The 15,090-nt window shown below is 40.7% G+C and overlaps 1 protein-coding gene across 1 annotated transcript in view; it reads left to right on the plus strand.

The window, feature by feature from the left end:
- The window catches only part of LOC128661629 (serine/threonine-protein phosphatase 4 regulatory subunit 1), a gene marked incomplete in the record, with an annotated part of 255,897 nt that overhangs the window by 98,465 nt on the left and 142,342 nt on the right, over positions 1 to 15,090 (plus strand). Inside the window, 1 exon segment of the mRNA XM_053715861.1 lies at positions 12,331 to 12,477. Within this exon segment, the coding sequence (XP_053571836.1) occupies positions 12,331 to 12,477 (147 nt within the window).

Raw genomic sequence — 15,090 nt, forward strand, 5'->3', positions numbered from 1 at the left:
TGGCAGAGGTTCCAGACGTCCAGGCATTTTGCCAGGCTTTGATTAGATTTAAGCCTGTGTTTAAACCTGTTGCTCCCCCGTGGAGCTTAAACTTGGTTCTTAAGGTTCTTCAAGGAGTTCCGTTTGAACCCCTTCATTCCATTGATATTAAACTTTTATCTTGGAAAGTTCTGTTTTTGATGGCTATTTCCTCGGCTCGGAGAGTCTCTGAGCTATCTGCCTTACAATGTGATTTTCCCTATCTGATTTTTCATGCAGATAAGGTAGTTCTGCATACCAAACCTGGGTTTTTACCTAAGGTGGTTTCTAACAAGAATATCAATCAAGAGATTGTTGTTCCATCGTTGTGCCCTAATCCTTCTTCAAAGAAGGAACGTCTTTTACATAATCTGGACGTAGTCCGTGCCTTGAAGTTTTACTTACAAGCTACTAAGGATTTTCGTCAAACATCTTTCCTGTTTGTCGTTTACTCTGGACAGAGGAGAGGTCAAAAAGCTTTGGCAACCTCTCTCTCCTTTTGGCTTCGGAGCGTAATAAGCCTAGCCTATGAGACTGCTGGACAGCAGCCCCCTGAAAGGATTACAGCTCATTCTACTAGAGCTGTGGCTTCCACCTGTGCCTTCAAAAATGAGGCCTCTGTTGAACAGATTTGCAAGGCTGCGACTTGGTCTTTGCTTCACACTTTTTCAAAATTTTACAAATTTGATACTTTTGCTTCTTCGGAGGCTGTGTTTGGGAGGTTCTTCAGGCAGTGGTTCCTTCCGCTTAATCCTGCCTTGTCCCTCCCATCATCCGTGTACTTTGGTATTGGTATCCCACAAGTAATGGAAGATCCGTGGACTGGATACACTTAACAAGAGAAAACATAATTTATGCTTACCTGATAAATTTATTTCTCTTGTAGTGTATCCAGTCCACGGCCCGCCCTGTCCTTTTAAGGCAGGTCTAAATTTTAATTAAACTACAGTCACCACTGCACTCTATGGTTTCTCCTTTCTCTGTTTGTTTTCGGTCGAATGACTGGATATGACAGGGGAGGAGCTATATAGCAGCTCTGCTGTGGGTGATCCTCTTGCAACTTCCTGTTGGGAAGGAGAATATCCCACAAGTAATGGATGATCCGTGGACTGGATACACTACAAGAGAAATAAATTTATCAGGTAAGCATAAATTATGTTTTCCTGCCTCAAGACAAAAAAATCCAAGGCAAAATGAAAGGCATTGAAGACGTTTAAGTTCGTTACGGCAGTTAAGAAAATGAGAGCATTATCTTACACTCCCTAGCATGCAGGTTATCTTCCTGGTCTAATAGCAAACAGACCAAGAAGTCATCCCCGCCTCCAAATCTGCATTAAAGTATGGTCCCCAGCTGAGACCAGAATCTGACAGGTGGTAGTTCTGAATCTTTTTCTGGGGCCTGGAAAGGATCTGTTCTTGGGTATTGGACATAATTTCTTAAGAGAATTGGATAGGCGTTCGCTCAAAGCCCCCAAGAGGAAGATTTCTCCTTTTTAGAATTCTTCAAAGCCTTCCTGACTAGTGTTCAATATATAGAATCCATTAGTCTTTTACTGTTACTGTTCCAGCCTCAGAACTAAATCAGGGATTTTACACCAGTCTGTTTATTGTCCCAAAGAAAGGGGGCACCTTTCAGTCTATTTAAGATTTAAAGACTTTTAACAATTGTTTAAAAGTTCCCACCTTCAAGATGGAATCTATTCGCATTGTACTTTACTATTTATGTCTACATTAGACTTAAAAAATGCAGACAAAATTATGATCACACATAACTCTTAAAAAAAAAAAAAAAAAATATATATATATATATATATATATATATATATATATATATATATATATATATATATATATATATATATATATATATAATAAAGAAAAATGAAATAAAAATAAAATTTAGTTACTATGTCTCTCTTAATTTTTTCTATATTTATCTCTTAATGGGTTTAAATTCAAAGAAAAGGGGAAAGAAAGGGGAAAAAAATATTTCCAGCCCCACTTGGATTTCTAACTGTTTCAAGAAGAGTTGCTGCAATATAATACATTTTAAATTCAGAAAATGTAGGCTTCCTTTAAAACTTCCAATACATTAGAATTAATATTCCTCCCAAGAAGAATAGCTGTGTTAAAGGGTCACTGAACCGACATTTTTTTCTTTCATGATTCAGATAGAGCATGCAATTTTAAGCAACTTTCTAATTTACACCTATTAATTTTTCTTCGTTCTCTTGCTTTCTTTATTTGAAAAAGAAGGTATGTAAGCTATTTTTTTGGTTCAGAACCATGGAAAGCACTTGTTTATTGGTGGGTGAATTTATCCACCAATCGGCAAGAACAACCCAGTTCACCCAAAATGGGCCCGCATTTAAATTTACATTCTTGCATTTCAAATAAAGATACCAAGATAATGAAAACAATTTGATAATAGGAGTCAATTAGAAAGTTGCTTAAAATTGCATGCCCTATCTGAATCACAAAAGAAAACATTTGGGTTTAGTGTCCCTTTAAATAATAAATTATCATTATCGTGTTCTTCAAAGGTCATTCGGTGAAATGTGTTTGGTAATTTCGTTTTTTTTTTTAAATTGTGTCTTAAAAAAATAATAAAAAAATGACTTAAAGGATGCCTATCTACATATTCACAGGGATAGTGTAAGGTTTCTCAAATTTGCTTTCTTCTACAGGTATTAGCCACAGCATCCAAGGTACTGGGAACTCATTTTATCAGTGGTGAGAGCTCAGTCAATATCTATAGCCCCCTATCTAGATGACATTCTGGACCAGACTCCTCACAATGCCTCACTTTCACGGTTGGAGAATAAATCCACCATTGCGTTCCTTAATTCCTCAAACTCGTGTTTCTTTTCTGGGGTCCATCATCAACTCAGTGTCGATGTGACAGACTCAAACTTCAGAGAGCCTGCCCTTTCAACTCAGTCCACTTCATTCTGTGGCTCAGTGCATTAAAGTGGTAGGTCTAATGGTAGCTCCCTCAGATGCAGTAACATTTTGCCAGTAATCATTTTCAACATTCCCAGCTTGAAATGCTCCAATAATGGAATGGAGACTACAAAGATTTTTTTTTCAAAAGATCCCAAGATCAGATATTTTTAACTTGGTGGCTCCTCACTCCATATTTCAGGGAGCATTCATCCTTTGTCCTAATATGGCTGATTACCAAAGGTGTCATCCTGAAGAGATGGGGAGCAGTCCGGGGCTCCCTGAGCATGCAGACAGTTTGGTCTTCTCTGGAGGTGAAGTTACAAATAAATATCCTAGAACTCTATACCATTTTCAGGGCTCTTCAATCGAAAAATATTACCGCAGTGGCATACATAAATCACCAGGGAGGGACTTCAGTTAAGTAGCAATGAAGAAAGTGTCTAGCATTCTAACCTGGGCAGAATGTCACCATTGTTGGATTCCTGTCATTCATATTCCCATAGTAAACATTTGGTAGGCATACATCCTATGTTACCTGTGGCTTTAACCAGGAGAATGGTCTCTAATCCAAGAGGTATTTGACCAGATGGTAAAAGGTAGGGTAGGGTCTACCAGAGATAAACCTCATGGCTTCTCACCTGAGTCACAGACTTGCACACTATTGTAACAGCTCTGGAGACCTTTAGGTGGGTCGGATAGATGCTCTAGTGGTTCCCTGATCTTTCAATCTCCTTTTTTATATATCTTTTGTTGTTATCAAGGGTGTTAACCAAAATCAAACAGGAACTTATGTCATCAATTCTGATTGCTGTGGCGTGCCCTCACTGGACCCAATTAAAATGTCCTTGTGCCTGCCTTTGCGTCTACCTTAAAGGAAAAACTATCTCCAGGACCCTTCTTTCATCAAGACCTAAATCTCTGATTTTGATGGCCTGTCAATTGAACAGCTAGGCCTGTCACAGAGGTTATTCTGCTATTGCACAAGAGAATAGCCTAGGTTCCTGATATCCAGACCTTTGTACTGGTTAGAACCAAACCAGTTATTTGTCCAGTTACTCCTCCCTGTAATCCTGAGCGTCCTTAAAGCACCTCTTTATTGTATGCATGTTGTTCATCTCCAATTTTTATCTTTCTTTTGGCTGTTGCTTCAGCTAGAAGAGTTTTTGAACTTTCGGCTTTATCCTGTTAACCTCCCTTTCCTAATGTTTTTTCTATCAACCAATAAATTGTGTTTCCCACTTATACAGAGCTCTAAATGTAATGTTGATGCCACGAAAAAGTTTAGCTTTTCAAGGGACATAAAGCTACAGTTTCTAGTTTAGACGATTTTGTCTCAAAGCTTAAATTTGCGTGGCATATTTTGTCTCGGGGGAGAATTCTGAATGCATCCTAATAAGCTGGTTTGTAAGGAAAGGCTATTTCTTCTGTTATGTGTGATCAGTCCACGGGTCATCATTACTTCTGGGATATAACTCCTCCCCAACAGGAAATGCAAGAGGATTCACCCAGCAGAGCTGCATATAGCTCCTCCCCTCTACGTCACTCCTAGTCATTCTCTTGCACCCAACAACTAGATAGGATGTGTGAGAGGACTATGGTGATTATACTTAGTTTTTATAACTTCAATCAAAAGTTTGTTATTTTACAATAGCACCGGAGCGTGTTATTGCCTCTCTGGCAGAGTTTGAAGAAGAATCTACCAGAGTTTTCACTATGATTTTAACCGGAGTAGTTAAGATCATATTGCTGTTTCTCGGCCATCTGAGGGAGGTAAAAGCTTCAGATCAGGGGACAGCGGGCAGATGAATCTGCATTGAGGTATGTAGCAGTTTTTATTTTCTGAATGGAATTGATGAGAAAATCCTGCCATACCGTTATAATGACATGTATGTATACTCTACACTTCAGTATTCTGGGGATGGTATTTCACCGGAATTACTCTGTTAAAAGTACATTAAACCTTTTAATAGGTATTTATTATGTTAAACGTTTTTGCTGGAATGTAGAATCGTTTGCATTTTCTGAGGTACTGAGTGAATAAATATTTGGGCATTATTTTTCCACTTGGCAGTTGCTTGTTTTAATTGTGACAGTTTCGTTTCTCTCTCACTGCTGTGTGTGAGGGGGAGGGGCCGTTTTTGGCGCTCTTTGCTACGCATCAAAAAATTCCAGTCAGTTACTCTCTAACAGAACTCAGGGGTCTTCAAACTTCTTTGGAGGGAGGTAGATTCTCTCAGCAGAGCTGTGAGACTTATATATTGACTGTGATTAAAAACGTTGCTCTGTAATTTTTATGTTTCAAATTTAATTATTGTTACTTTACTAATGGGAACAAACCTTTGCTAAAAGTTGTGTTGTTTTTAAGGATTGATGCTATAACTGTCTTTCAGTTCATTATTTCAACTGTCATTTAATCGTTTAGTGCTTCTTTGAGGCACAGTACGTTTTTGTTAAATAAGATTGTAACCAAGTTGCAAGTTTATTGCTAGTGTGTTAAACATGTCTGATTCAGAGGAAGATATCTGTGTCATTTGTTCCAATGCCAAGGTGGAGCCCAATAGAAATTTATGTACTAACTGTATTGATGCTACTTTAAATAAAAGCCAATCTGTACAAATTGAACAAATTTCACCAAACAGCGAGGGGAGAGTTATGCCGTCTAACTCGCCTCACGTGTCAGTACCTGCATCTCCCGCCCGGGAGGTGCGTGATATTATGGCGCCTAGTACATCTGGGCAGCCATTACAGATAACATTACAAGATATGGCTACTGTTATGACTGAAGTTTTGGCTAAATTACCAGAACTAAGAGGCAAGCGTGATCACTCTGGGGTGAGAACAGAGTGCGCTGATAATACTAGGGCCATGTCTGATACTGCGTCACAGCTTGCAGAGCATGAGGACGGAGAGCTTCATTCTGTGGGTGATGGTTCTGATCCAAACAGATTGGATTCAGATATTTCAAATTTTAAATTTAAATTGGAGAACCTCCGTGTATTACTAGGGGAGGTTTTAGCGGCTCTTAATGATTGTAACACTGTTGCAATACCAGAAAAATTGTGTAGGTTGGATAAATACTTTGCGGTACCGGCGAGTACTGACGTTTTTCCTATACCTAAGAGACTAACTGAAATTGTTACTAAGGAGTGGGATAGACCCGGTGTGCCGTTCTCACCCCCTAGTACATCTGGGCAGCCATTACAGATAACATTACAAGATATGGCTACTGTTATGACTGAAGTTTTGGCTAAATTACCAGAACTAAGAGGCAAGCGTGATCACTCTGGGGTGAGAACAGAGTGCGCTGATAATACTAGGGCCATGTCTGATACTGCGTCACAGCTTGCAGAGCATGAGGACGGAGAGCTTCATTCTGTGGGTGATGGTTCTGATCCAAACAGATTGGATTCAGATATTTCAAATTTTAAATTTAAATTGGAGAACCTCCGTGTATTACTAGGGGAGGTTTTAGCGGCTCTTAATGATTGTAACACTGTTGCAATACCAGAAAAATTGTGTAGGTTGGATAAATACTTTGCGGTACCGGCGAGTACTGACGTTTTTCCTATACCTAAGAGACTAACTGAAATTGTTACTAAGGAGTGGGATAGACCCGGTGTGCCGTTCTCACCCCCTCCAATATTTAGAAAGATGTTTCCAATAGACGCCACCACACGGGACTTATGGCAAACGGTCCCTAAGGTGGAGGGAGCAGTTTCTACTTTAGCTAAGCGTACCACTATCCCGGTGGAGGATAGCTGTGCTTTTTCAGATCCAATGGATAAAAAATTAGAGGGTTACCTTAAGAAAATGTTTGTTCAACAAGGTTTTATATTGCAACCCCTTGCATGCATCGCGCCGATTACGGCTGCGGCAGCATTTTGGATTGAGTCTCTGGAAGAGAACCTTAGTTCAGCTACGCTGGACGACATTACGGACAGGCTTAGAGTCCTTAAACTAGCTAATTCATTCATTTCGGAGGCCGTAGTACATTTAACCAAACTTACGGCTAAGAACTCAGGATTCGCCATTCAGGCACGTAGGGCGCTGTGGCTAAAATCCTGGTCAGCTGATGTAACTTCTAAGTCCAAATTACTTAATATACCTTTCAAGGGGCAAACTTTATTTGGGCCCGGTTTGAAAGAAATTATCGCTGACATTACAGGAGGTAAGGGCCACGCCCTGCCTCAAGACAAAGCCAAAGCTAAGGCTAGACAGTCTAATTTTCGTCCCTTTCGGGATTTCAAAGCAGGAGCAGCATCAACTTCCACTGCACCAAAACAGGAAGGAGCTGTTGCTCGTTACAGACAAGGCTGGAAACCTAACCAGTCCTGGAACAAGGGCAAGCAGGCCAGGAAACCTGCTGCTGCCCCAAAGACAGCATGAACCGAGGGCCCCCGATCCGGGACCGGATCTAGTGGGGGGCAGACTCTCTCTCTTCGCCCAGGCTTGGGCAAGAGATGTTCAGGATCCCTGGGCGCTAGAGATCATATCTCAGGGATACCTTCTAGACTTCAAATTCTCTCCCCCAAGAGGGAGATTTCATCTGTCAAGGTTGTCAACAAACCAGATAAAGAAAGAAGCGTTTCTACGCTGTGTACAAGATCTGTTATTAATGGGAGTGATCCATCCGGTTCCGCGGTCGGAACAAGGACAAGGGTTTTACTCAAACCTGTTTGTGGTTCCCAAAAAAGAGGGAACTTTCAGGCCAATCTTGGATTTAAAGATCCTAAACAAATTCCTAAGAGTTCCATCGTTCAAAATGGAAACTATTCGGACAATCTTACCCATGATCCAAAAGGGTCAGTACATGACCACAGTGGATTTAAAGGATGCTTACCTTCACATACCGATTCACAAAGATCATTACCGGTATCTAAGGTTTGCCTTCTTAGACAGGCATTACCAGTTTGTAGCTCTTCCATTCGGATTGGCTACGGCTCCAAGAATCTTCACAAAGGTTCTGGGTGCCCTTCTGGCGGTACTAAGACCGCGAGGAATTTCGGTAGCTCCGTACCTAGACGACATTCTGATACAAGCTTCAAGCTTTCAAACTGCCAAGTCTCATACAGAGTTAGTTCTGGCATTTCTGAGGTCGCATGGATGGAAAGTGAACGAAAAGAAGAGTTCTCTTTTTCCTCTCACAAGAGTTCCATTCTTGGGGACTCTTATAGATTCTGTAGAAATGAAGATTTATCTGACAGAAGACAGATTAACAAAGCTTCTAAATGCATGCCGTGTCCTTCATTCCATTCAACTCCCGTCAGTAGCTCAATGCATGGAGGTGATCGGCTTAATGGTAGCAGCAATGGACATAGTACCCTTTGCACGTCTACATCTCAGACCGCTGCAATTGTGCATGCTGAGTCAGTGGAATGGGGATTACTCAGACTTGTCCCCTACTCTGAATCTGGATCAAGAGACCAGAAACTCTCTTCTATGGTGGCTTTCTCGGCCACATCTGTCCAGGGGGATGCCATTCAGCAGGCCGGACTGGACAATTGTAACAACAGACGCCAGCCTACTAGGTTGGGGCGCTGTCTGGAATTCTCTGAAGGCTCAGGGACAATGGAATCAGGAGGAAAGTCTCCTGCCAATAAACATTCTGGAATTAAGAGCAGTTCTCCATGCCCTTCTGGCTTGGCCCCAGTTAAAAACTCGGGGGTTCATCAGGTTTCAGTCGGACAACATCACGACTGTAGCTTACATCAACCATCAAGGAGGGACAAGAAGCTCCCTAGCAATGATGGAAGTATCAAAGATAATTCGCTGGGCAGAGTCTCACTCTTGCCACCTGTCAGCAATCCACATCCCGGGAGTGGAGAACTGGGAGGCGGATTTCTTGAGTCGCCAGACTTTTCATCCGGGGGAGTGGGAACTTCATCCGGAGGTCTTTGCCCAAATACTTCGACGTTGGGGCAAACCAGAGATAGATCTCATGGCGTCTCGCCAGAACGCCAAACTTCCTCGCTACGGGTCCAGATCCAGGGATCCGGGAGCGGTTCTGATAGATGCTTTGACAGCACCTTGGAACTTCAGGATGGCTTATGTGTTTCCACCCTTCCCGCTGCTTCCTCGATTGATTGCCAAAATCAAACAGGAGAGAGCATCAGTGATTCTAATAGCGCCTGCATGGCCACGCAGGACTTGGTATGCAGATCTAGTGGACATGTCATCCTGTCCGCCTTGGTCTCTACCTCTAAGACAGGACCTTCTGATACAGGGTCCATTCAAACATCAAAATCTAACTTCTCTGAAGCTGACTGCTTGGAAATTGAACGCTTGATTTTATCAAAACGTGGTTTTTCTGAGTCGGTTATTGATACCCTGATACAGGCTAGGAAGCCTGTTACCAGAAGGATTTACCATAAGATATGGCGTAAATACATATACTGGTGCGAATCCAAAGGTTACTCCTGGAGTAAGGTTAGGATTCCTAGGATATTGTCCTTTCTACAAGAAGGTTTAGAAAAGGGTTTATCGGCTAGCTCATTAAAGGGACAGATCTCAGCTCTGTCCATCTTGTTACACAGGCGTCTGTCAGAAAATCCAGACGTCCAGGCCTTTTGTCAGGCTTTAGCTAGGATCAAGCCTGTGTTTAAAACTGTTGCTCCGCCATGGAGTTTAAACTTAGTTCTTAACGTTTTACCGGGTGTTCCGTTTGAACCCCTTCATTCCATTGATATAAAATTGTTATCTTGGAAAGTTCTGTTTTTAATGGCTATTTCCTCGGCTCGAAGAGTCTCTGAGTTATCAGCCTTACATTGTGATTCTCCTTATCTGATTTTTCACTCAGACAAGGTAGTTCTGCGTACTAAACCTGGGTTCTTACCTAAGGTAGTCACTAACAGGAATATCAATCAAGAGATTGTTGTTCCATCCTTGTGTCCAAATCCTTCTTCAAAGAAGGAACGTCTTCTACACAATCTGGATGTAGTTCGTGCCCTCAAGTTCTACTTGCAGGCAACTAAGGATTTTCGACAAACGTCTTCCCTGTTTGTCGTGTACTCTGGTCAGAGGAGAGGTCATAAGGCTTCGGCTACCTCTCTCTCCTTCTGGCTTCGTAGCATAATTCGTTTAGTCTATGAGACTGCTGGACAGCAGCCTCCTGAAAGAATTACAGCTCATTCTACTAGAGCTGTGGCTTCCACTTGGGCCTTTAAGAATGAGGCCTCTGTTGAACAGATTTGCAAGGCTGCAACTTGGTCTTCGCTTCATACTTTTTCCAAATTTTACAAATTTGACACTTTTGCTTCTTCGAAGGCTATTTTTGGGAGAAAGGTTCTTCAGGCAGTGGTTCCTTCTGTATAATGAGCCTGCCTATCCCTCCCGTCATCCGTGTACTTTTGCTTTGGTATTGGTATCCCAGAAGTAATGATGACCCGTGGACTGATCACACATAACAGAAGAAAACATAATTTATGCTTACCTGATAAATTCCTTTCTTCTGTTGTGTGATCAGTCCACGGCCCGCCCTGTTTTAAAGCAGGTAAATATCTTTTAAATTATACTCCAGTCACCACTTCACCCTTGGTTTCTCCTTTCTCGTTGATTCTTGGTCGAATGACTGGGAGTGACGTAGAGGGGAGGAGCTATATGCAGCTCTGCTGGGTGAATCCTCTTGCATTTCCTGTTGGGGAGGAGTTATATCCCAGAAGTAATGATGACCCGTGGACTGATCACACAACAGAAGAAAGGAATTTATCAGGTAAGCATAAATTATGTTTTTTCATATGTTTCCATTCTGTAATATGTCACTACTACAGAGTGAGATTTTGGGGTTGTTCTTTGGTCTCTCCCCCCCCCCCCCCCCATGTAAATCTGGATACATTGCTGCTGCTTTAACAAAGGATAGCAAGATAATGAATTTGAAGGGATAATTGACCATTTTTATTGTTTAAAAAGATAATCTCTTATTACCCATTCCTAATTTTTGCACAGCCAACATGGTTATTTTAATATACTTTTAACCTCTCTGATTACCTTGTATCTAAGCCATTTTTTGACAGCCCCTGATCACATTACTATTGATAAGCTATTGACTTGCATTTTAGCCAATTAGTGCAGTGTCAGCCACAACTTCTCGGGATAGAGCACACTGTTATCTATATGGCCCACATGGAGTAGCAGTCTCTTGTGAAAAGCTGATAAAAAAAAAAAAGCATGTGATAAGAGGCTGTCTGTAGTGGCTTAGAAACAGGTAGAAATTTAAATGTTATAAAGTATATTAATATAACAACTTTGGTTGTGCAAAGCTGGGGAATGGGTAGTAGATAGGCATTATCTATCTTTTTAAACAATAACAATTTTGGTGTTGACTGTCCCTTTAACATTAGAGAATACAAGTAAATTGGGAAGATATTTAAAATTGTATTCGGTGTTATATATATATATATATATATATATATATATATATATATATATATATATATATATATATATATATTCATTCTTTTCTGCCTCCATCTGTGTTCTAAAATGAAAATGCTTGTATATATTTAAACCAACTATTACCTTTCTGATTACAGTATTGTACGCTCTCTCTGATGGTACTATGTGTACAAATGTAATACAATTGTTATAAAATAGCTTATACATGATGCAACCTAAAGCTAGTTCTATAACATGCAAATACAGGTATTGCCTAAATATTATTATACTTGGTCCCATCCCCAAACTGTCCCATTTTACTGATGCAAATATTCCAAAATCCAGGGGTTTCCTGTCCCATGCAGTATTGATAAAGGGGTTTCTACATGTATAGATTTTATCTTCGTTTAGTAAGATAGTATTGAATGGTAGTGGTCTGTGACTGTTAAAGTGACATTAAACCTAAAAAATTCTTTTACAATTCAGATAGAACATACCATTTGAAACAACTTGCCAATATACTTCTATTATCAAATATGCTTCATGCTTTTGGTATCTCTTGTTGAAGAAGCAGCATTACACTACTGGGAGCTAGCTGAATACATTGGATGAGCCAATTAAGAGGCATATATGTGCAGCCACCAATCAGCAGATAGTTCAAAGTAATGGTTTGCTACTCTCAGCCTACCTTTTCAACAAAGTATACCTAGAGAACAAAACAAATGATATAATGGGGTGAATTGGAAAGTTTAAAATTGCATCCTCTAACTGAATCATTGAAGAAATGGTTTGAGTTTCATGTTCCTTTTTAATGTTTTATTTTCAATCCATTTTAGAGTTTGGAGCACTGCTTGGTCCTTTATTTTTTCTGTCCTTTTTTTTTTTTCTTTGCTCTTCATTGGGTAGAATTTTGGTTTCATTGATGCTTTGACTGTCTCCCTTTACGTTTTCTAAAGAGATGTATAAATATTTATCCAGTATGATGTACTTTTACAGGTCAGAAAGACAAGTCAAGCAGCTTTGCTGGTGCTACTCGAGCAGGAGCTTATTGAAAGATCTGATGTAGAGAGTAAAGTGTGTCCAGTGCTCATTGACCTGACTGCTCCTGACAGCAATGATGATGTGAAGACAGAAGCAGTTGCTGTAAGTTATAAACTTCTTGCTTTTTTTATTTTATTTTATTTCCTAAGATATGGTGAGTCCACGGCTTCATCAATAACTGTTGGGAATATCACTCCTGACCAGCAGGAGGAGGCAAAGAGCACCACAGCCAAGCTGTTAAGTATCACTCCTCCTCCCACAACCCCCGTCATTCTCTTTTCCTTCGGTGCATGGAGGAGGTGAAGTTTCGGTTTCTGAAGAAAATTGGATTTATTTTGCTTCAATCAAGATTTTATTATTTTAGAAAACCAGAGTAGGTTACTCTGTTCTTTCCCCTTTTTCAAGGATTGGGTCTAGCCGTACTCCACGTTAGCCTCTTAAGTAGGGCAGTGGTGGAAAACGCAGTAAGGCCCACCTCACAAGTTCCTAACATATTTGCTGCCCATGGTATAGAAAGCCAGAGTAGGTTTACTCTGTTCTTTCTCTTCTACAGGTCTCTGTGAGGAGCATGTGTCCTCTGATACCGGTTAAGCTGTCCTCCTGCAGGACGGCCTGGCTGCAGGTAAGTGCCTTTTTGTCTTCTAGGGACGGGAGACTGTGCACTTAATGAAGTAAAAAGATCTGCAACAATTTCTGGGACATACATATCCTTTTATATGGGTATATTTAGGCAGGGAGCAGGCACTGCTGGTGTGACAGGAGACTTAGGGGGTTTTATACTTCTTTCTGGTATATCAATTATTTTCCCCTGTAATGCTGTGGACTGTGTTTCACCGATATGTACAATTCATGCCACATTTTTTTATATCTTATAGAACTTTTTTAGCTGCTAACAGGTTATGCTGCGTAGCTCCATTGACACTGTAATGGGTGTTATTTGATGGATATTTAATGCATGTCATTATGTCTTTAAAGTTGTGACTTGTAAATGTATATATGATTTAACTATAAGTACGTTAAGACTGGGCTGGTCTTTGTATTATTGGACTTAGCATCGGGTGGAAAGGTTTTTTCTAAAACTTGCTGCCATTAAGGTTGTCTCCTTCATAATATTGGCGGGGAGCCAGAGTAGAAGCTTTTGGTCGTAATGGCTGCGCAGGCTTGTGACTCTCTTTCAGTTACAGTTTTTCTAGCGGAGAGGGGTTTCTTAGTTTCCAACATTTTCTGAGGTTGATTGCATGTCAGGACTGTTGCTGCACCTCCTTGTTGCGCTCCGGATTATGTTATTGCATACCCTTGGGATGTTTAATTAATAAAATAGTATATTTCACTTGTGTGTTATTCAGAATGCATCTCAGTGTGGGGATTTGCTTCGCAGTGTGGGGAATTGTATTCAAGGCTATAGATCTTTGCCATTATAATAATTGCCTGTAGAATTGTTTCTCAGAGAGTTGGTTTAAGACTTGTCCTCAGTCAGGCTGAGGATTGCGGTCATTATTATTGTTCTAGCTTGCTTAGCTGGATTTTTTTTTTAGACTGGACTGCTGTTCTTAAAGGGACAGTAGTTTTTCTATTACATTTTAATATAAATTTTTAACCACAATTTAATTTAATTATGTTAGGTCTCCTAGGATGATGCTGTTCAGGCAATGGCACAGCTTTCTCCTCAAACGTTCCAAGCCTCAATGGCGTCACATGCAGTGCCCTGCGGTTCCTATCAATCTCCTGGAGGAGTTTATTTGCCTGCAGAAGTTGCTTCACCGATATCTTCAGCGGTATCTGCAGCATTATCTGCTTTTCCTAAGTTGAGGGAAGACGCAAGAGGAACTTTAAAGATTCTGATAGTGAGGTTTCTGTCCCATCTAATGCTACTCAGTTTGGCCTTCCTCTTAAGTCTGATGAGGAGAATGCGCCGGTAGTCTCTGAGGGTGAAATCTCAGATTCGGACGGTATAATTCCCTCATCTGATGCTGAAGTTGTATCCTTCAGATTATGCTTGAATACCTCTGTGTATTGTTAAAGGTTTTGGCTACTTTGGAGTGACTCCGAAATGCTGTCGTTGTCCACCCTAAAGAATCTAGTAAACCTTTTATATACTAGGATTCCTTTGTGGAAGTTTTTCCTTTTCCGCTGGGGGTTTCTTCACATGATTAAGAGAAGTCAGGGATTCCTTTTTCCCCCGTCTCCTATCTTTAAAAAGATGTTTCCTGTCGCTGTCTCCTTTAAATATTATGGCGCACGGTGCCTTAAGTAGTAGAGCATTTCTACTCTGGCTAAGAGAACTACGATTCCTAGAGAGGATAGCGGTTCTTTTCAAGATTTATGGACTAAGCTGGAGGCTTATGTGGACGTTTGTTTTGCCACTGTGTCAAGTGCGGCATCTTATTGGTGCGACGCCTTGTCTGATTACATTTTGGTAGGGACTCCTTTGGAGGAGATCCAGAATAGAATTTAGGCTCTTAAGCTAGCCAATTATTTGATTTCTGATGCTACCATGCAAATTTTAAGCCTGGAGCCAAGATATCTGGCATTGCTGTGCTAGCCCGCGGGGCGTTGTGGCTATATTCTTGGTCAGTGGATTTTTCCTCTGAGTCCAAGTTCTGGCGCTTCCTTACAAGGGCAAGACCTTGTTTGGTCCTGATCTGACAGGAATATATTGGATATTAAGGGTGGAAAAGGGTCTTTTCTTCCACAAGACAAGATGAATAGACCTAA

The sequence above is a fragment of the Bombina bombina genome, chromosome 5 (assembly GCF_027579735.1).
Source record: "Bombina bombina isolate aBomBom1 chromosome 5, aBomBom1.pri, whole genome shotgun sequence".
NCBI classification, from domain to species: Eukaryota; Metazoa; Chordata; class Amphibia; order Anura; family Bombinatoridae; genus Bombina; species Bombina bombina.